This window comes from Phocoena sinus, chromosome 1 (assembly GCF_008692025.1).
Source record: "Phocoena sinus isolate mPhoSin1 chromosome 1, mPhoSin1.pri, whole genome shotgun sequence".
NCBI classification, from domain to species: domain Eukaryota; kingdom Metazoa; phylum Chordata; class Mammalia; order Artiodactyla; family Phocoenidae; genus Phocoena; species Phocoena sinus.
In genome coordinates, this window is record NC_045763.1 from 150,343,307 (window position 1) to 150,367,150 (window position 23,844).

At 36.8% G+C, this 23,844-nt stretch overlaps 2 protein-coding genes across 2 annotated transcripts in view; one reads left to right on the forward strand and one right to left on the reverse strand.

Moving 5' to 3' along the window:
- LOC116760667 (complement receptor type 1-like) overlaps positions 1-23,844 on the reverse strand; it is a 67,817-nt gene that overhangs the window by 41,240 nt on the left and 2,733 nt on the right. The window contains exons 2-3 of the mRNA XM_032645876.1: positions 7,160-7,339; positions 6,446-6,545 (exon numbers count right to left, since the gene is read on the reverse strand). Of these exons, the coding sequence (XP_032501767.1) occupies positions 6,446-6,545; positions 7,160-7,339 (280 nt within the window). The remainder of the gene's footprint in view (positions 1-6,445; positions 6,546-7,159; positions 7,340-23,844) is intronic.
- On the forward strand, positions 7,380-8,075 carry LOC116760211 (uncharacterized protein C9orf40-like; the record flags this gene model as incomplete). Its single annotated transcript, XM_032644727.1, is given in 2 exon segments — positions 7,380-7,777; positions 7,779-8,075. Coding segments are annotated over 2 exon segments (624 nt in total), but the record flags the coding sequence as incomplete, so codon positions are not given.

Consider the following 23,844-nt stretch of genomic DNA (forward strand, 5'->3'; position numbering starts at 1 on the left):
GATGTACAACATGGTGATTTGACATATTATATATATACATATACATGTGTATATATGTATATATTGAATTGATCACCACAATAAGCCTAGTAACCATCTGTCATGATGCAAAGTTATTACAATATTACTGCCTATATTCTCTATGCTGTACATTACATCCTGTGATTTATTTATTTTATAACTGGAAGTTTATACCTCTTGATCTCCTTTACCTGTTTCACCCAACCCCCTATCCCCCTTCCCTTTGATGACCACCAGTTTGTTCTCTGTATCTGTGAGTCCATTTCTGCTTTGCTTTGTTTTGTTTGTTCATTTGTTTTGTTTTTTGGATTCCACATATAAGTGAAATCATATTTGTCTTTCTTTGTCTAACTTATTTCACTTAACATAATGCCCTCTAGGTCCATTCATGTTGTTACAAATGACAAGATTTCATTCTTTTTTATGGCTGAGTGATATTATTTTGTATATATACTCCATCTTCTTTATCCATTTACCTATCAATGACACTTAGGTTGCTTCCATATCTTGACTATTGTCATAGATATGTTTATGTTATGTCCTCTTCTTGGGTTTACCCCTTTATCATTATGTAATGTCCTTCTGTGTCTTCTGTTACAGTCTTTGTTTTAAAGTGTATTTTGTCTAATATAAGTCTTGCTGTTCCAGCTTTCTTTTTGTTTATATTTGTGTGGGATATCTTTTTCTATCCTTTCACTTTCAGTCTGTGTGTGCCTTTAGATTTGAAGTGAGTCTCTTGTAGACAGCATATATATGGGTCTTGTTTTCTTAATCCATTCAGCCACCCTGTATCTTTTTTTTTTTAATTGGGGTATAGTTGCTTTACAATGTTGCATTGGTTTCTGCTGCACAACAAGGTGAATCAGCTATATGTATATACATATCCCCTCCGTCTCTGACCTCCCTCCCAACCCCCTCTATCCCACCCACCTAGGTCACCACAGAGCACCGAGCTGAGCTCCCTGTGCTATACTGCAGTTTCCCACTAGCTAGCTATTTTACACATGGTAGTGTATATATGTCAGGCCCAATCTCCCAATTCATCCCAACTCCCTTTCCCCCCACATGTCAACACATCCGTTCTCTATGTCTACGTCTCTATTCCTGTTCTGCAAATATGTACCTGTACCATTTTTCTAGATTCCACATATATGCCTTAATATACAATATTTGTTTTTCTCTTTCTGACTTACTTCATTCTGTATGAGAGACTCTAGGTCTATGCACATCTCTACAAATGACCCAATTTCATTCCTTTTTATGGCTGAGTAATATTCCATTGTATATATGTGCCACATCTTCTTTATCCATTCATCTGTTGATGGACATTTATATTGTTTCCATGCCCTGGTATTGTAGATAGTGTTGCAATGAATATTGGGGTGCATGTGTTGTTTTGAATTATGGTTTTCTCAGGGTATATGCCCCTTAGTGGTATTGCTGGATCATATGGTAGTTCTATTTTTAGTTTTTTTAAGTAACCATACTGTTCTCCATAGTGGCTGTATCAATTTACACTCCACCAACAGTGCAAGAGGTTCTATTTTCTCCACACCCTCTCCAGCATTTATTGTTTGTAGATTTTTTGATGATGGCCATTCTGACTGGTGTGAGGTGATACCTCATTGTAGTTTTGATTTGCATTTCTCTAATAATTAGTGATGTTGAGCAGCTTTTCATGTGCCTCTTGGCCATCTGTGTGTCTTCTTTGGAGAAATGTCTGTTTAGGTCTCCTGCCTATTTTTGGATTGGGTTGTTTGTTTTTTGGATATTGAGCTGCATGAGCGGCTTGTACATTTTGGAGATTAATCCTTTGTCAGTTGCTTCATTTGCAAATATTTTCTCCTATTCTGAGGGTTGTCTTTTCATCTTGTTTATGGTTTCCTTTGCTGTGCAAAAGCTTTGAAGTTTCATTAGGTCCCATTTGTTTATTTTTGTATTTATCTTCATTTCTCTAGGAGGTGGGTCAAAAAAGATCCTGCTGTGATTTATGTCAAAGAGTGTTCTGCCTGTTTTCCTCTAAGAGTTTTATAGTTTCTGGCCTTATATTTGGTCTTTAATCCATTTTGAGATTATTTTTGCATATGGTGTTAGGGAGTGTTCTAATTTCATTCTTTTCCCAGTACCACTTATTGAAGAGACTGTCTTTTCTCCATTGTATATTCTTGCCTCCTTTGTCATAGATTAGGTGAACATAGCTGTGTGAGTTTACCTCTGGGCTTTCTATCCTGTACCATTGATCTATATTTCTGTTTTGGTGCCAGTACCATACTGTCTTGATTACTATAGCTTTGTAGTATAGTCTGAAATCAGGAAGCCTGATTCCTCCAGCTCTGTTTTTCTTTCTCAAGATTGCTTTGGCTATTTGGGGTCTATTGTGTTTCCATACAAATTGTTAATTTTTTTGTTCTACTTCTGTGAAAAATGCCATTGGTAATTTGATAGGGATTGCATTGAATCTGTAGATTGCTTTGGGTAGTATAGTAATTTTCACAATATTGATTCTTCCAATCCAAGAACATTGTATCTTTTGATTAGAGTATTTCATTCATTTAAATTTAAAGTAATTACTGATAGATAAGTACTTTTTGCCATATTGTTAATTGTTTTATGGTTGTTTTTGTAGTTCTTCTCTGTTCCTTTCTTCTTCTCTTGTTCTCTTCCCATGTGATTGGATGATTCTCTCTAGCTTTATGTCTGTATTCTTTTCTCTTTATATTTTGTGTTATAGGTTTTTGGTTTGTAGTTACCATGAGATTTACATATAGCAACCTATGTATACAGCAGCCTATTTTAATTTGATGGTTGCTTAAGTTGGAGCACATTCTAAAAGCACTGTATTTTTACTCCTTCCCCCATTTTATGTTTTTGACATCATATTTTACATCCTTTCATTCTGTGTATTGCTTAACTATTTATTTTAGATTTAGATGGATTTTACTAACTTTGTCTTTTAAACTTCATACTAGCATTATAAGTGGTAGATCCACTACCTTAACTCTGTGTTTGCCTTTACTAGTGAGATATTTTTCCCTTCATAATTTTTTTTTGTTTCTAGTTATGGCCTTTTCTTTTCCATTCAAAGAAGTTCCTTTAACATTTCTTGTAAAGCTTTTACAAGTTTAGTTTAGTGGTGATGAACTTTTAGCTTTTGCTTGTCTGGGAGGCTCCATCTCTCCTTCAATTCTGAATGATAAATTTGTTGGGTAAATATTCTTATAAGTCTTTTCCTTTCAGCACATTGAAAATATTGTGCCAGTCCCTTCTGGCCTGTAAAGTTTCTGCCTAAAAATCAGTTGATAGTCTTATGGGGGTTTCCTTGTACATAACTTGTTTATTTCTTGTTCCTTTTAAGATTCTCTCTTTAACTTTTGACGTTTTAATTGCAGTGTATCTTCGTGTGGGTCTCTTTGGCTTCATCTTGTTTGGGACTCTGTGCTTCCTGGATTTTAACGTATGTTTCCTTTGCCAGGTTAGGGAAGTTTCCAGCCATTATTTTTTCAAATAGGCTTTCTGTCCCTTTCTTTCTCTTTTCTCCTTCTGGGCCCCCTCTAATGAAAACGTTAGTATGCTTGATGTAGTCTCAGAGGTTCCTAAGGCTATCTTCATTTTTTAATTCCTTTTTTTCTTTTCGCTGTTCCAATTGGGTGATTTCCACTACTCTGTCTTCCAGACCACTGATCTGTTCTTCTGCATCCTCTATTCTGTAATTGATTCCCTCTAATGTATTTTTCATTTCAGTTATTGTATTCTTCAGTTCTGATTGGCTCTTGTTTGTATTTTCTATCTCTTTGTTGAAGTTCTCACTTTGTTCATCCATTCTTCTCCTGAGTTTGATGAGCATCTTTATGACTATTACTTTGAACTCTTTATCTTGTAAATTGCTTATCTCCATCTTGTATATTTCTTTTTCTGGGGTTTTATCTTGTTCTTTCACTTGGAAGGTATTCCTTTGTCTCCTATTTTGCCTAACTCTAGGTGTTTGCTTTTATCCATTAGGTACATCAGCTACATCTCCCAACCTTAAAAGAGTGGCCTTATGTAGACAGTGTTATGTAGAGCCCAGTGGCATAATCCCCCCTGGTCACCCGAGCCAGGTGCTCAAGGCTATCCCCTGCATGGGCTGCCTGCATCCTCCTGTTGTATTTAGGCCATGACTTCTACAGACACACTGGTAGGCAGGGCTGATCCCCAGCCCAGCTGCCTGTGAGGCCTGGTTGCAACTTCTGTGGGCTCGCTAGTGAGAAGGGCTAGGTCCCCAGAATGTGAGCCACTTTGGAGGAGCACTGGTCCTGGGCAGACCCATGTACCAGGTAGGATGGGGTAGGAGCTTCTTTAGAGGGACTGGTTGAGGCAGGTGGGTTGGGCTGGGCAGGTACTTAGGGGAACGTTGGGGTGGGGCACACAGTGTTACCTATGTTAATGGAGAGTAATAGAAAGACACCTACCAGCACTGGGCCGCTAGGTGTAAGGAGAGAAAAAAAATGGCACCTACCAGCACTTCCATCCCCTGGTACCTGCCCCAGAATTAATCAATAAATCTCCTCCTCATAAAGCCAAGGCATTTTTTAAGTTGCTGCTCTGTCTGTGCTGGGACCCAGAGCAAGTGAGCCCTTCAAGAGCAGTCTCCCGCTGCCCTCTGGCTCCCCTGAAACATAAGCCTGCTGGTTTTCAAAGCCAGACACTATGGTGGTTTGTCTTCCCGGTGCAGGTGCCCCAGGTTGGGGACCCCAGTGTGGGTCTTGGACCCCTCACTCCTCAGGGGGGATCCCCATGGTTGTGATTTTCTTCTGGCTTGTGGGTCACTGCATTGGAGGGGGGTGTGTTCTGACTAGACCACATCTCTTCCCCTCCTCTTCATCTCAATGTGGCCTTTTCTTTATATCCGTAGTTGTAGAAAATCTGTTCTGCTAGTCTTCAGGTCACTTTCAGAGATAGATATTCTATATGTAGTTGTAGTTTTCATATGTCTGTGGTAGAAGGCGAGGATTTTTCTACTCCACCATCTTGATCTGGCCTCCAAATAGAGACTGTTTTAATTCCAAACAGAGGTTGTTTTAATTCTCCTTTCCAATCTGGATGCCTTTTATTTCTTTTTCTTGACTAATTTCCTGGCTAGAACTTCCAGTATAATGTTAGATATTTGTGTGACAATTTTAATTTATATAAATGTGTATGTGATGTGGTATACATGTGTATCTGTTTATGTGTGTGTATGTGCTGTAGAAATATATTTCTTAGCTGTTGATTATGGTAAAATAAGTTTGAAAACCACGGTCCTAGAGAAACTTTTGCCCATGTGTACTAGGAGACATGTATGAGTATCTTTATATCAGGGATGCTTATAATAGCCAAAACAAAACAAAGCAAAACTAACTAGAAATAATCTAAATATCTAACAACAACAAAAAAAGAAATAAATTCTTCTGTATCCAGACAAGAGAACACTATCCTAAATGAAAATGAATTAACCACAACAACATGAATGAATGTCAGAAACAAACTATTAAATCAAAATCAGTTTGCAAAGATGTTCATTAAAATCATGTCATTTATATAATGTTCAAAATATGTATAACTAAAAATATAATGATTAGTACTATGTATGGGAAAAAATGGAAAAGAAATGCAAGGGATAAACAAAATTCAGGATGGTGGTTACTTCTAGAGAAGTTTTGGAGGTGAAGGAATGGAAATTGGGAAAAGCACATAGTCAGCATCAAAGGTACTAGTGATGGTTTTTAAGGTGGGTGGCATATGCATTGAAATTCATTTTATTGTTATTACTATTTTTATGTTTCACTTATGTTATTTTGCATGTATTTTAAGTAATAATAAGTAATAAAAACAGAAGAAAATTTAAGATATAAGGTGTCCCTATTTCTTTCCTAAATTGGTTGTCTCTCCTACAGATAAGCCAAGAGTATGTCCACAGCAAGATTCCTGTATTGTGTACACTTCAGGAAAGGTGCTATAACATTTAAGATTTGCCCATCCACCACATCTACTCCATCATCCCAAATAAACAACTCTTTCCTACTTTTTCCTGAGTCCAACATTTCTAGCTCTTATTGCTTTGAGTTAAGAATATATGTGTGTTTGTTCCACTTACTTCTTTAGAATGCTGGTCCTTCTCATCTAGTAAATGCTTCACTTGGCTTTAGGTGCATTAATTTGGTGTGCAAACACTACCCTTACCCCTCCAATTTCTAGCATGGTTACAGGTTTTTTCCTATTTTTTCAAATATATGTTTAGTCATTGCAAGGGTAGTTAAATGCCTGGATTCAAGGCACAACTTCTACTTAGAAATCTTACTGCTATGCTTTAAATGGATAGTTTGAATTTCCTTTCTGAGACTACTGTTAAGAGACTAGTGTTACAATTCTAGAGCTGTCATCCCAAACAAGGCTACTGCCAACTCACCCTTCATTACAAAAATAATTAACAGTTGATCCAAACTGGGTGTCTTTGTTGATGTCCATTTTGCCATTTATGAGATCTGGAAGAGATCCACATGATTTACCTACGGGAAAGAAGCAGAATGTGGGTATTGGGTGTATAATACTCTGAACGTCTGTTAATACATAAGGTCCCAAACTGACCATAGCTCTTGTAGTTCCATAGATTTGCCACCTTGAGGAAACTGACAAGACTGCCTCAGGATCAGCCACCTACTAAGCACCACTTTCAAAAAGACCTCCCTTCCAGATCTCATCCCCATATTTTTTGCCTCTTAGAAAGATGTAAACTCTGCTTATTACTAAAATGCTTACTCTGTAATTCAACCAGTGTACATCAAAAGTCTTGAAGTTTGGGATTCTCTTCCCACCTACACTTTTCTTTCCTTTCCTGAGTCATTCATTACTTAGTTTCAGTTGTAAAAATGGGACACCCCTAGTGAATGGATATTTTCCCTCAGTCATGCCTCGTGATGGTCATTTCTCATGAAATGAACTTGTAATGAAGGTGCTAGGAACTCAAAGCAGTAGGAAGATATGACCTACAAGAATAACTCTCACATCTTTTTATACCTTAGGCAAAGTTACCAAGACACGTGTCTTTGTTTCAAACTTTGAACGACTGATCAGATCTTAAGGATTATTGACACAGAGGAGTCCTCAGTCTAGAGTTACTTACGCCTACAGTTGTTTTCAGGGCTTGACCAGACAGAGTTTTGCAGGCAGGTGATAGAGAACACTCTTCTGTAGTAACCAAGGCGGCATTTATACTTCAAAGATGTCCCAACAGGAAACTCATCTTTGTCAATCAGTTCTGTAGGCATGGCGAATGTAAGGTGCACCGGGGATTGGCATTGACCTGGATAGCAAGACCACAGGGACTTCAAAGTTAGTGGAGAGGCCCTCCGCTCCCACAGCTACGGGAGTCCCGCACCCGGCGGGCTCCGCCCGATCCTTCGGGGCCCACGGGCAAGCCGCGTGCTGCCGAGCCCGTGACGTTCCACGTGCCCTGGAAGGGGCTCCTGCTCCGCGACTTTCCTGAGGAGCCGGCGCGGCCACGGCTTTGGACCCCGCCGCCGGGGGTCTCGCATCCCGGGCAGCCCCTCGGCGTCCCAGAGCTGCCCCGAAAGCGTAAAATCGACGCGGGGGCTATGACTGAGCCTTCGGTTTCGCCCAGCAAGCGCCGCGACGGCGGGGACACTGGTGCCCCGGACGGCGCGGAGCGTGAGGGCCGCGGCCGGGGGACCAGCGAGCCGCCTCTGCTGCAGCCGCCCATGAGGCCCCGCGGGACGGGGGAGGGGCGGTGGCGACGGCGGGGCGGGGCGCGCAGACTCCCTGCGGGGAGACTGGTGGGCCAAGCCGCGCCAGCTCAATGAAGAATTTTGTCAGTATAACAACTTCCAGTGCTGGAGGAATCGTTTACCACCTATTGATATGTCAGACATTGAAGGTGCAAGTGAAGACAACCCGACAAAAACACTTCCGGGCAAGAATGAAGTGGTTGAGATTAATATGGAGTCCTGACAGAAGGAGATGAAGAAATGGGTTTTTCTGAATTTGAGGAGACACCTCTAAGTGAATTTATGTCTTCTTAAGGAAAAAAGTTATTTTCCATACTTGATGTGGTATCATTCCCAAACCTGAAAAATGAGGAAAAGTTGTTTTAAAGATAAATGCCTGCAGTCACTACTGTACCTCCCAATAGGAATTTGTCAAAGATATAGTGCATTTACAGGAGAAGTATTCTATGTATGCATTCTTAAGAAAAATTTATGTTTAGGTTCTAAATTTGAAGATATCAATCTTATACAAAGGAATTCTGACAGTTTTAGAAATAGATGGGAAACATTCAGATATTCCTCTTCTTGCACCAAAAAGTTAATTGTGCTACATGAAATGAATATTGTTTTATAATAACTTATTAATAAAATGCTTTCTAATATATTTCATCTACTCTTCTTCGTTGAACAAATAGCTGACTTAAACATCTATGCAAACTTAAAATGTGGAGGATTCTTTCTGAAACCTGGTATTGTTTTTGTTTTGTTTTATTTATTTATTTTGGCTGCACGCAGGTTTTCTCTAGTTGCGGTGAGCGGGGGCTACTCTTCTTTGCGGTGCACAGGCTTCTCACTGTGGTGGCTTCTCTTGTTGCGGAGCACAGGCTCTAGGCGCAAGGGCTTCAGTAGGGCTGACACGCGGGCTCAGTAGTTGTGGCTCACGGGCTCTAAAGCGCAGGCTCAGTAATTGTGGCTCACGGGCTCAGTTGCTCTGCGACATGTGGGATCTTCCCAGGCCATAGGTCGAGCCCATGTCCCCTGCATTGGCAGAGGGATTCTTAACCTGCGGCACCAGGGAACTCCCCCCAGTATTGTTTTTTTTTCTCCCCTTAGTTTATTTACTTATTTATTTTTTAAATTGTTATTGGTATAGTTGATTTACAATGTTGTGTTAGTTTCTGCTGTACAGCAAAGTGAATCAGTTATACATATACATATATCCACTCTTTTCTAGATTCTTTGCCCATATAGGTCATTACAGAGTATTAAGTAGAGTTCCCTGTGCTATACAGTAGGTCCTTATCCATGATCCATTTTATTTTATTTTGTTAATTTAGTGTAATTTTTTTATTTTTTAAATTTTTATTTTATTTATATTTTTTAATATCTTTATTGGAGTATAATTGCTTTAAGATGGTGTGTTAGTTTCTGCTTTATAAGAAAGTAAATCAGCTATACATATACATATTTCCAAGTATCTCTTCCCTCTTATGTCTGCCTGACTCCTACCCTCTCTATCCCACCCCTCTAGGTGGTCACAAAGCACCGAGCTAATCTCCCTGTGCTATGCGGCTGCTTCCTACTAGCTATCTATTTTACATTTGGTAGTGTATATATGTCCATGCCACTCTCTCACTTTGTCCCAGCTTACCCTTCCCCCTCCCCGAATCCTCAAGTCCATTCTCTAGTAGGTCTGTATCTTTATTCCCATCTTACCCCTAGGTTCTTCATGACCTTTTTTTTTTTTTCTAGATTCCATATATATGTGTTAACATACGGTATTTGTTTTTCTCTTTCTGACTTACTTCACTCTGTATGACAGACTCTAGGTCCATCCACCTCACTACAAATAACTCAATTTCGTTTCTTTTTATGGCTGAGTAATATTCCATTGTATATATGTGCCACATCTTCTTTATCCATTCATCCAATGATGGACACTTAGGTTGCTTCCATCTCCTGGCTATTGTAAATAGAGCTGCAATGAACATTTTGGTGCATGACTCTTTTTGAATTATGGTTTTCTCAGGGTATATGCCCAGTAGTGGGATTGCTGGGTCGTATGGTAGTTCTATTTGTAGTTTTTTAAGGAACCTCCATACTGTTCTCCATAGTGGCTGTATCAATTTATATTCCCACCAGCAGTGCAAGAGTATTCCCTTTTCTCCACACCCTCTCCAGCATTTATTGTTTGTAGATTTCTTTTTTTTTTTTTTTTTGGATTGCCCTAAAGTAGTAAATGTAGATTTCTTGATGATGGCAATTCTGACTGGGGTGAGATGATATCTCATTGTAGTTTTGATTTGCATTTCTCTAATGATTAATGACGTTGACCATTCTTTCATGTCTTTGTTTGCAATCTGTATATCTTCTTTGGAGAAATGTCTGTTTAGGTCTTCTGCCCACTTTTGGATTGGGTTGTTTGTTTTTTTGATATTGAGTTGCATGAGCTGCTTATAAATTTTGGAGATTAACCCTTTGTCAGTTGCTTCATTTGCAAATATTTTCTCCCATTCTGAGGGTTGTCTTTTCGTCTTGTTCATGGTTTCCTTTGCTGTGCAAAAGCTTTTAGGTTTCATTGGGTCCCACTTGTTTATTTTTCTTTTTATTTCCATTTCTCTAGGAGGTGGATCAGAAAGGATCTTGCTGTGATTTATGTCATAGAGTGTTCTGCCTATGTTTTCCTCTAAGAGTTTTATAGTGTCTGGTTTTACATTTAGGTCTTTAATCCATTTTGAGTTTATTTTGGTATATGGTGTTAGGGAGTGTTCTAATTTCATTCTTTTACATGTAGCATGCCAGTTTTCCCAGCACCACTTATAGAAAAGGCTGTCTTTTCTCCATTGTATATTCTTGCCTCCTTTATCAAAGATAAGGTGACCATATGTGTGTGGCCTTATCTCTGGGCTTTCTATCCTTGTCCATTGATCTACACTTCAGTTTTTGTGCCAGTACCATACTGTCTTGATTACTGTAGCTTTGTAGTATAGTCTGAAGTCAGGGAGCCTGATTCCTCCACCTCCATTTTTCTTTCTCAAGATTGCTTTGGCTATTCGGGGTCTTTTGTGTTTCCATACAAACTGTGAAATTTCTTGTTCTAGTTCTGTGAAAAATGCCTGTGGTAGTTTGATAGGGATTGCATTGAATCTGTAGATTGCTTTGGATAGTAGAGTCATTTTCACAATGTTGATTCTTCCAGTCCAAGAACATGGTATATCTCTCCATCTGTTTGTATCAGCTTTAATTATTTTCATCAGTGTCTTATAGTTTTCCACATGCAGGTCTTTTGCTTCCTTAGGTAGGTTTATTCCTAAATATTTTATTCTTTTTGTTGCAATGGTAAATGGGAGTGTTTCCTTAATTTCTCTTTCAGATTTTTCATCATTAGTGTATAGGAATGCCAGAGATTTCTGTGCATTAATTTTATATCCTGCTACTTTACCAAATTCATTGATTAGCTCTAGTAGTTTTCTGGTAGCATCTTTAGGATTCTGTATGTATAGTATCATGTCATCTGCAAACAGTGACCATTTTACTTCTTTTCCGATTTGGATTCCTTTTATTTATTTTTCTTCTCTGACTGCTGTGGCTAAAACTTCCAAAAGTATGTTGAATAATAGTGGTGAGAGTGGGCAACATTGTCTTGTTCCTGATCTTAGAGGAAATGGTTTAAGTTTTTCACAATTGAGAACGATGCTGGCTATTGGTTTGTCATATATGGCCTTTATTATGTTGAGGTAACTTCCCTCTATGCCTACTTTCTGGAGGGTTTTTATGATAAATGGGTGTTGAATTTTGTTGAATGCTTTTTCTGCATCTATTGAGATGATCATATGGTTTTTATCCTTCAGTTTGTTAATATGATGTATCACATTGATTGATTTGTGTATATTGAAGAATCCTTGCATTCCTGGGATAAACCCCAGTTGATCGTGGTGTAGGATCCTCTTAATGTGCTGTTGGATTCTGTTTGCCTGTATGTTGTTGAGGATTTTTGCATCTATGCTCATCAGTGATATTGGCCTGTAGATTTCTTTCTTTGTGACAACTTTGTCTGGTTTTGGTATCAGGGTGATGGTGGCCTCGTAGAATGAGTTTGGGATTATTCCTCCCTCTGCTCTGTTTTGGAAGAGTTTGAGAAGGATAGGTGTTAACTCTTCTCTAAATGTTTGATGAATTTGCCTGTGAAGGCATCTGGTCCTGGGCTTTTGTTTGTTGGAAGATTTTTAATCACAGTCTCAATTTCAGTACTTGTGATTAGCCTGCTTATGTCTTCTATTTCTTCCTGGTTCAGTCTCAGAAAGTTGTGCTTTTCTAAGAATTTGTCCATTTCTTCCAGGTTTTCCATTTTATTGGCATATAGTTGCTTGTAGTAGTCTCTCATGATCCTTTGTATTTCTGCTGTGTCAGTTGTTACTTCTCCTTTTTCATTTCTAATTCTATTGATTTGAGTTTTCTCCCTTTTGTTCTTGATGAGTCTGGCTAATGGTTTATCAATTTTGTTTATCTTCTCAAAGAACCAGCTTTTAGTTTTATTGATCTTTGCTATTGTTTCCTTCATTGCTTTTTCATGTATTTCTGATCTGATCTTTATCATTTCTTTCCTTCTGCTAACTTTGTGGTTTTCTTGTTCTTCTTTCTCTAATTGCTTTAGGTGTAAGGTTAGGTTGTTTATTTGAGAAGTTTCTTGTTTCTTAAGGTAGGATTGTATTGCTATAAACTTCCCTCTTAGAACTGCTTTTGCTGAATCCCGTAGGTTTTGCGTCTTTGTGTTTTCATTGTCATTTGCTTCTAGGTATTTTTTGAATTCCTCTTTGATTTCTTCAGTGATCTCTTGGTTATTAAGTAGTGTATTGTTTAGCCTCCATGTCTTAGTGTTTTTTAACAGATTTTTTCCTGTAATTGATATCTAGTCTCATAGTGTTGTGGTCGGGAAATATACTTGATACAATTTCAATTTTCTTAAATTTATGAAGGTTTGATTTGCGACCCATGATATGATCTATCCTGGAGAATGTTCCATGAGCACTTGAGAAGACAGTGTATTCTGTTGTTTTTGGATGGAATATCCTATAAATATCAATTAAGTCCATCTTGTTTAATGCATCATTTAAAGCTTGTGTTTCCTTATTTATTTTCATTTTTGATGATCTGCCCATTGGTGAAAGTGGGGTGTTAAAATCCCCTACTATGATTGTGTTACCGTCAATTTCCCCTTTTATGGCTGTTAGTATTTGCCTTATGTATTGAGGTGCTCCTATGTTGGGTGCATAAATATTTACAATTGTTATATCGTCTTCTTGGATTGATCCTTTGATCATTATACAGTGTCCTTCTTTGTTTCTTGTAATAATCTTTGTTTTAAAGTCTATTTTGTCAGATATGAGAATTGCTACTCCAGCTTTCTTTTGATTTCCGTTTGCATGGAATATCTTTTCCATTCCCTCACTTTCAGTCTGTATGTGTTCCTAGGTCTGAAGTAGGTCTCTTGTAGACAGCATATATATGGGTCTTGTTTTGTATCCATTCAGCCAGTCTATGTCTTTTGTTTGGAGCATTTAATCCATTTACCTTTAAGGTAATTATTGATATGTATATTCCTATTACCATTTTCTTAATTGTTTTTGGTTTGTTATTGTAGGTCTTTTCCTTCTCTTGTGTTTGCTGCCTAGAGAAGTTCCTTTAGCATTTGTTGTAAAGATGGTTTGGTGGTGCTTAGCTTTTGTTTCTCTGTAAATATTTTAATTTCTCTTCTCATTTAATTTGAATGAGATCCTTGCTGGGTATAGTAATGTTGGTTGTCGGTTTTTCCCTTTCATCACTTTAAATATGTCCTGCCACTCTCTTCTGGCTTTCAGAGTTTCTGCTGAAAGATCAGCTCTTAACTTTATAGGGATTCCCTTGTATGTTATTTGTTGTTTTTCCCTTGCTGCTTTTAATATTTTTTCTTTGTATTTAATATTTGATAGTTTGATTAATACGTGTCTTGGCATGTTTCTCCTTGGATTTATCCTGTATGGGACTCTCTGTGCTTCCTGGACTTGGTTAACAATTTTCTTTCCCATATTAGGGAAGTTTTCAACTCTAATCTCTTCACATATTTTCTCAGTCCCTTTCTTTTTCTCTTCTTCTTATGGGACCCCTATTATTCGAATGTTCATGTGTTTAATATTGTCCCAGATGTCTCTGAGACTGTCCTCATTTCTTTTCATTCTTTTTTTTTTATTCTGCTCTGCAGTAGTTATTTCCACTCTTTTATCTTCCAGGTCACCTATCAATTCTTCTGCCTCAGTTATTCTGCTACTGATTCCTTCTAGAGAATTTTTAATTTCATTTATTGTGCTGTTCATTATTGTTTGTTTGCTCGTTAGTTCTTCCATGTCCTTGTTAAATGTTTCTTGTATTTTCTCCATTCTATTTCCAAGATTTTGGATCATCTTTACTATCATTATTCTGAATTCTTTTTCAGATAGACTGCCTATTTTTTCTATTTGTTAGGTCTGGTGGGTTTTTACCTTGCTCCTTCATCTGCTGTGTGTTTCTCTGTCTTCTTATTTTGCTTAACTTACTGTGTTTGGGGTCTCCTTTTTGCAGGCTGCAGGTTCGTAATTCCTGTTGTTTTTGGTGTCTGTCCCCAGTGGCTAAGGTTGGTTCAGTGGGTTGTGTAGGCTTTCTGGTGGAGGGGACTAGTGCCTGTGTTCTGGTAGATGAGGGTGGATCTTGTCTTTCTGGTGGGCAGGTCCACATCTGCTGTGTGTTTTGGGGTGTCTGTGAACTTAGTATGATTTTAGGCAGCTTCTCTGCTAATGGGTGGGGTCGTGTTCCTGTTTTGCTAGTTGTTTGGCATAGGGTGCCCAGCACCGTAGCTTGCTGGTCGTTTAGTGGAGTTGGTGTTGAGATGGAGATCTCTGGGAGTTTTTCATCGTTTGATATTATGTGGAGCTGGGAGGTCTGGTGGACCAATGTCCTGAACTTGGCTCTCCCACTTCAGAGGCACTTCCCTGACACCCGGTCAGAGCACTGAGACCCTTTTGGGATGTCTGAGGTCTTCTGCCAGTGTTCAGTAGGTGTTCTGTAGGAGTTGTTCCACATGTAGATATACTTCTGATGTATTTGTGGGGGGGAAGGTCTCTCCACGTCTTACTCTTCTGCCATCTTGAAGCTCCTTCCCCCTTGTATTGTTTTAAAAGAGCTTTCTAAATGTAAAGTAGTGAAAATTTTAATTGGGTAGGATATTTGCATAAGTTCCAATATTTAACATTTGTTAAACTTGACTTTGGGCAATCAAAAATGGATAAAAAACAAGGAGAAATGAGTAGGTGCTTCCTTCCCCCTTTTCCCAGGATAAGAGGAAAGAAATTTATCACATTTCTTTTTCTTTTCTTTTTTTTAAAAATCCCTTGGTTTTGGATTGTTTTGAGGGTATGGTGTTTAATGCTTATTACGTTAGACTTGTAGTTGTAAACACTGACAACACTTCAAAAAGTTTTGAATGGGCCCCACTCCTGAGAGATTCTCATGTAATTGTTCTGAGGTGGGCTTTGGATGTAGCTATTTCTTTTAAGAACCAGTTCTCCTTCCTCCCATTCCTAAAATGAGCAGACCTGTTTGAGAACCACTAGACTAATGATAGTTTTTCCTGTTTAAAGGAGATGAGTAACTTGAGCTGAAGCTCTGCCTCCTTAATTAGCTTTGTTTTTATTTTGCTCTGTTGAGTGCTTTGTTACAACTAAATTATTGTGTCATTATTACTGTTTTATTGTTAAAGAAATAAAGTAAACAATTTGTGTTTGAGTTAAAAAAATAGTTATTGTAGAAATTTCTATGCTTTCTCTTTTTTTCTCCAATATGTTTCATGATGTAGCAGTAACCTATGTTGGAAGTCTGTTGCCAAGTCAGCACAAAGAAATTTCAGCACATGATTTGTAGACAAAGCTCAACAACTATGAAAGCATATTTTTAAATGCATATTTTAAATATTAGACTCAGCTACTACCCCTTAAGACCTCATAGGTTTAAGTTAAAGTAATAAAAATACCATTTAGAGTCAATCAATATGTAATCAAGAAGAAATATATGCTGGAAAAATACCATTTTACTTTAGTTTTTAAAATCTCTTTTTTCTTTTTTAATCTCTTGTTCCTCCCCACACTCCCTACTAATTAATTCAAATAATGGAGGATAGATTGAAACCAATCAATTAACTGGTCAATTTTTTCAGTCTTCAAAGAACCAACTTTTGGCTTTGTTGATTTATGTTTATCTTCTTTTTATTTTTACTAAATTTTTCTTGAGTTTATTTGGTGTTCTTTTTTAAAAAATGAATTTCTTGAGATAATTACTTAGAATTTTTTATTTTCAGCTTTTCATAGTCTTAAAAAAAGCTTCAGACTATTATTTTTATTCTAAGCATTGATTTAGATGTATTCCGCAAGTTTTAATGTGTCATATTTTCTTTTTTTTCAGTTTAAAATATTTGATAATGACCATTGTAGTTTCTTCAATGACCCATGGTTTACTTAGAAATGTTTTGCAGAATTTACAACCATTTGAGGAATGTTTTTAGCTGTATATTTATTATCAAGTTTTGAGATTGACTGAGTTTGTTTTATGGCTCAGCATATGATCAACTGAGATAACTGTAGGTGTATGTAAAAAATATGTGTCTGTGGTAGAGGGTGCAGTGCCCTGGGTATATCAGTGAGGCACAATCGGTTAATATTTGTTTAAATCTTCTACACAGTTACTGATTTGTTGGGAGTCTGCTTATTCTACCAGATAATGTTCCATCTATTGTACATGTGTCTTATTTCTTTTTCTAACTCTGTCCATTTTTTTATTTTTATATATTAATATATACATAGTTTTAACATTTTTATTTAGGTACAGTAATGTACCTTTATATATTTTAAAATTATATTTTCTAGTAGATAGACTCTTTTATTATTAGAACATATCTCTCTTTAGTAATGAATCTTGACACAAATTCTATTTTGTCTACTTTAGTTATAAGGCAATTAAGAAACAAATAACAAGTTTGTAGATTTAATCCTCAATATATCTATAACTATTTTAAATATAAACACACAATGATAATTTAAAGACAAAGATCGTCATAATGCCACATTTGTCAAATCAGCTTTCTTTTGGTTCATTTTTGCATAATGTGTTTTCCATCTTTTTATATTCATTCATTCTGTCTCTGAACATGTATATTACTTGCTTTGTATGGAACACATAGTTTTTATTTTTACTTTTATTTATTCTTTTATTTATATATTTATTTATTTAGGCTGCACAGCACAGCTTGCAGGATCTTAGTTCCCTGACCAGGGATTGAACCTGGGCCCTGGCAGTGAAAGCACGGAGTGCTAACCACTGGACCACCAGGGAATTCCCTGTAGTTTTTATTTTTAATTAATTATGATAGATGTTCCCAAACTTAGTTCACAGCACTCTTGGGGTCTTAGTAATTTGTTCACGTCATTCCTAGCCAAAAAAGAAATACTTAACAGTTTTATTTATTAAATAACTGTACCCAAACCACTTAATAAGTCTTTTGCCCACCATAATTCTTAGTAATAGAATGTTAGACACTGCTCAACTTCTCATACCTTGGAATCAGATTATAAACTGCCACCTAATTTCCTATACCATTAATTTTCATTTGGTACTTTTTCTTTAACACAGCCACTGCTGAAAACCCAGCTTTGCAAAGATTTGATGTCACCAAGCAGAACTTTCTGCAACCTAATGTAACTGGGAGCTACTCTGAGCTAGCAGTTTGCAAAATACGTGAGAGATATGAAATATTGTTTTGTTTCCACTGAAAATTTAAAATATTCCTTAGGTCTCCTGTGAATTTATGAAGGCCGCCAGGGCACCTCAGCCCACAGTTTGGGAAATGTAGTAGTATGACAGTCTTTGTATTTAAAGTGGAATTGTCTGTTTATATTTAATATAATTATTGATGTCTTTGGGACTCAATCAATCATCTTACTATTTGTTTTTTATTTATCCTATATTTTCTATGTGCTTTATCCTCTTCTATTTCGCCTTCTTATTGATTATCAATTATACTTATTATTTTACTTATTTCTTTTTATTAGATTATTATCAACATAATAATAATCTACTTTTATTGTTCCTTTAAAGATAATGTGCATCCCTCCAACATAGGAGCACCTCAATCCATAAGGCAAATACTAACAGCCATAAAAGGGGAAATCGACAGTAACACATTCATAATAAGGGACTTTAACACCCCACTTTCACCAATGGACAGATCATCCAAAATGAAAATAAATAAGGAAACACAAGCTTTAAATGATACATTAAACAAGATGGACTTAATTGATATTTACAGGACATTCCATCCAAAAACAACAGAATACAAATCTAGAAACAATAAATGCTGGAGAGGGTGTGGAGAAAAGGGAATACTCTTGCACTGCTGGTGGGAATGTAAATTGATACAGCCACTATGGAGAACAGTATGGAGGTTCCTTAAAAAACTACAAATAGAACTACCATACGACCCAGCAATCCTACTACTGGGCATATACCCTGAGAAAACCATAATTCAAAAAGAGTCATGTACCAAAATATTCATTGCAGCTCTATTTACAATAGCCAGGAGATGGAAGCAACCTAAGTGTCCATCAACAGATGAATGGATAAAGAAGATGTGGCACATATATACAATGGAATATTACTCAGCCATAAAAAGAAACGAAATTGAGTTATTTGTAGTGAGGTGGATGGACCTAGAGTCTGTCATACAGAGTGAAGTAAGTCAGAAAGAGAAAAGCAAATACCGTATGCTAACACATATATATGGGATCTAAGGAAAAAAAAAAAGGTCATGAAGAACCTAGGGGTAAGATGGGAATAAAGACACAGACCTACTAGAGAATGGACTTGAGGATATGGGGAGGGGGAAGGGTAAGCTGTGACAAAGTGAGAGAGTGGCATGGACATATATACACTACCAAACGTAAAATAGATAGCTAGTGGGAGGCAGCCGCATAGCACAGGGAGATCAGCTTGGTGCTTTGTGACCACCTAGAGGGGTGGGATAGGTGGGATGGGAGGGAGGGAGACACAAGAGGGAAAAGGTATGGGAACATATGTATAAGTATAACTGATTCACTTTGTTATAAAGCAGAAACTAACACACCATTGTAAAGCAATTATACTCCAATAAAGATGTTAAAAAAAAAAGATAATGTGCATCCTTAACATAGTAGCAGGTAATTAACAATTATAACTTCCCCAACAATGCAAGAACCATAGAAATGCTAACTCTGTTTACTTCCCTCCTGTCTTTTGTTCTATCATTATCATGTACTTAAATTCTACATACATTTTAAACTAACACTAGTCATAATCAATGTACACACTGCAGGCTGTTTGCTGGGCTGTAACCATTTGCTGCTAACCTGGACCCTAATGGCAATGGATTCCCTCAGCAGGCTCAGCTAAAGTTTTGAAAATCTGTGTGGAAATATGTGGTAGGCTAGATAATGAGCTCCCAAAACATCCATGCCCTAATCCTTGGAAACTGTGAATGTTACATAAGATGGCAACAGCGCTTTGCAGATGTGATTCATTTAAAACCCTTGAAATGGGAAGATCATCCTGGATTATTTGGATGGACCCTAAAGTTAATCACAAAGGTCCTTATAGGAAAGAAGCAAAGGATCAAAGGAGACCGAAGAAGATTTGAAAATAGTGCACTGCTGACTTTGAAAGTAGAGAAAGGGGGCCATGAGCCAAAGGCTGTACGCTGCCTCTGGAAGGTAGAAAGAGCAAGGAAACCTATACTCCACTTGAGCATCCAGAAAGAACACAACTCTATGGACCCACTGTAGATTTTGACCTCCAGTACTTTAAGAGAATAAATTTCTGTTGTTTTAAGCTACTGAGTTTGTGACAATTTGTTATAGCAGCAATCAGAAACTAACACAAAAGATAATGGCACATGGTGTTAAAAAGTTTGAATTTGTAGAGACCTGGCTTTGAATCCAATGTCTTCTACTTACTAGCTGTGGGGCTTAGATGAGCTGCTTAAATTTCTCTGAGCCTCAGTTTCACCTTCCTAAAAGTGATAATAATATTTACCTAGTACTTTCGCTGAGAGGGTCAAAGATGCAAAGTATTTAGTAGCATCTTATACATAGAAAGCACTTAATAAATTGTCATTATAGTAGTTATGAGCCATAGAGAAAGGTAGATGCTAACAGGTAGATTCGAATATTCTGCAGAAGTGGGCATGCTCACTTTGCTTCCAAGAGCTTATTTTCTACCTAGGTGTTCAGAGCTAGTTTAGAATAAACTTGTCTAGTTGGAAAAGCCCTGAAGGACCTCAGTGACCAGTGATCTCAGAAGTTCTCCTGAATGAGTGTGCCCCAGATTCAGGCTGGGATTTAATCTCTGCAACCCATGAGTTCTATCATGGTTCCCACCGGACCACTGACAGACAGGAGAATTCCTGAAGAAACTGGATCCAGCTAGCCATTAGGTCTACAGAGTTGCTAAGTTCCTTTTTCCTGTTTAAGGGCTTTAATCAGAATGAGGGGACTTAATCTGTGTACCCTACTTAAGCAAAAGATGGTGATCCAAGGAAGTTCATATTACTTAATTATTTTTTCCTAATATTAGACAGTCTTATATCTATCACTACACATTCTCTTTATTAAACCAGCAACTGTTAAGCACGAGTGCCCTTGCCTATGTTTCTTTCCTCATCTTGTACCACTGTCTCCTCTGACTGGGCTGTAGTCCTTCCCCGCCACAACCCATTCTCCCCCTTCTTTAAGATGTATATTCTTTCTTCTTTCTGTGATATTCGCTCCATATGATTACTTTTATCTTCATTCTGACTTTCACTCTTCTTCCAGGTCTCTGCTAAAATGCTGCTTCCAAATGAAATTGAGCTATTTGTAATGAGATGGATAGACCTAGAGTCTGTCATACAGAGTGAAGTAAGTCAGAAAGAAAAAGACAAATACCGTATGCTAACACATATATATGGAATTTAAGGGAAAAAAATGTCATGAAGAACCTAGGGGTAAGATAGGAATAAAGACGCAGACCTACTGGAGAACGGACTTGAGGGTATGGGGAGGGGGAGGGGTGAGTTTTGACAGGGCGCGAGAGAGTCATGGACATATACACACTAACAAACGTAGTAAGGTAGATAGCTGGGGGGAAGCAGCCGCAAGGCACAGGGATATTAGCTCGGTGCTTTGTGACAGCCTGGAAGGGTGGGATGGGGAGAGTGGGAGGGAGGGAGACGCAAGAGGGAAGACATATGGGAACATATGTATATGTATAGCTGATTCACTTTGTTATAAAGCAGAAACTAACACACCATTGTAAAGCAATTATACCCCAATAAAGATGTTTAAAAAAAATAAATAAATAAAATAAAATAAAATAAAATGCTGCTTCCTTTTTGAAGCCTTCCCTGACCCTCCCAGGGATTTTAAATCTGGACTACTTCCCTCTGCCCACCCCCATAATAATTTCTAATTGGACGCTTTACTTTTCCTTTTATATCACTTACTATAAGTTGTGTTTTTTATATTTGTGTGCTTCTAAAAATAGCTATTTCTTTCAATGAGTATTAGACGTGCATATTAGACATGCATAATATGAAGGCAAGAAGCCCCATGATTTTTGCTCCTCTAAACTGATACCTAGTCCAGGTGCCTAGCACTCAATTATAAGCAGTCTGTGCATATTTGTTGCAATGAATAGATGAATGATGAATTACCTACAAAACTTAAAAAAATCAAGAGTCCGGGCTATATCCCTAAAAAGCTCTAATTCAGTGGTTGTGGGTTACAGCCCACAAAATTATCTTTTTAAAAAGCTTCACAGGTGATTTTGATAGATAACAGCACTTTGAGAACCACCATGACAAACAGGAAAAAGCTACCAAGTATAAAACAACTCCTGTGATTTCAAATGTTATGCCTTCACCTTTTCTTTAGTTGATATGTGGGATGAGATATTCATCTCGTCCATTGATGCTGGACAAGGGAAGAGATTCCAAATGGACCTTCTGGTGTCAAAAGTTTTACTAGGAGAGGCTGAATGTCACAGCAAACCTCACAAGGAGAAGACAGAGATCTAAAACAAAAAAGCAAATGGAATGGATAGTTCTTGGAATGACATTACTTTCCTTTAATTACCTAAAATTCTTACCTGAGTTCTGGGTATAGTATATGGAATAATTAAAAATTCAAATTTGGATAATATCCCAAATGAAAAAGAGTATATGAAACTTCACCTGAGAAAGCTTGATCTAGTTTCTTTTTCCTCCTTCATTGCCAATCCCTCAAATTATGGCTGGTTCCTATGATAACTATATTAATATGAACTCTGTAAACTCAAGATCTACAAGAGTTTACAAAAAAACTTTTTGTATAGCTTTATTAAGATATATTAAATACAGTAATTGTACAATTTGATGACTCTTGACATATGTATGCACCATGAAATGATCACCATAATCAAGACAACAAACATTTCCATCACACTCCCTACAGTTTCCTAATGTTGCTTTGTAATCCATCCATCTCTCTATCTCCTTCTCTAGGCAACCTCCAACCTGCTTCCTCTTACACAGATTGATCTGACTTCTAGAATTTTATATAAACTGAATCACTCAGTTTGTACTTTTTATTTTTGTCTAGCTTTCACATAGCATAATTATTTTGAGAATAATCCAGGTGTTGCATATAAAAATTTGCGTGGTTTTGTTTTGTTTGCTGAATAACGTTCAGTTGCAAAAATACACCTTAATTTAGTTTACCCTTTCAGCTGTTGAAGGACTTTTGAATTGTTTCCAGTTGTTGGCTGTTACAAATAAAACCGCTATAAAAATTTATGAACAAGTCTTTATGAGGACATATGCTTTCATTTCTCTTGAGTAAATACCTAGGAGTGAAATGCTTAGATACATGTGTGTTTAACTTTCTAAGAAACTGCCAAAACTCTGTTTCCAAAGGGGTTGTATCATTTTACCAATAAGCAATGTATGATAATTCTAGTTACTTCACCTTATAGCCAATTCTTGGCATGGTAAGCTTTTAAAATTTTAGCCATTCTGGTGGGTGTATAGTGTCATCTCATTGTGATTTTTGTCTTGGATGACACAGTCCACTTTGAAATACACCTGACTCAAAACTTCTACTCAAGGCAGGTTGATTTATTCTATACTATAAGTACAAACTACCCTTTATTTCTTCCATGTCTGTTCAAACATGAGCTGACAACCTGGAGTATGCTCTGCTCCCCATACTGCATACTCTCCTTTATTGAAGGGACCTGAAAATGTTTTGCTTAAGTAACTCTTTAAGTTAAAGAAAAAAAGAGCATTCACTTTAAAATTTTTTATATATTTTATATTTAAATATTTAAATATATTTTATGATATATATTAAATGTTATATAATTGGTGTATTATATAATATATAGTATGTACTACATACTTTGTTATAATGTATAATATACATTAGATTTTCTATATGGCATAATATAATATATACTTTGGTATTAAATAATATATGATATTTAATATGCACGTTATGTATTATATAGATTAATATTATATATAATCTATACAAACTATAAGAAGTTAATATTAGATATTACATTATAATATATATTATATAACTAATAAAGCTGTTATATATAATTATATGTTTGCAATATACAATGTAATCATACATGCTATATAACAGCATAAATATAGCATAATATGATTTATAATATAAATATAACAATTTATATATATAAAACAGTGTGTTATATTACAGAATATAACATAATTATATTAATTTATATGTAATATGTTATATTATGTATATTTAAATGTTAAATATATTTAAACATGTATGTTTACCAAGTGAGGGCGCCAGAGTCTGCTCCAGGTCCAAAGTGGTCCTAGCAAAGCTTCACTAGTGTGCTAATTTTTATGTAAAATAAATATCCCTGTGAAACATGCTTTACAATCTTTTTTTTGGATTTACTCCTCTAGTGCTGTTAAAGCCATGCTCCTTCCACCCAGGTT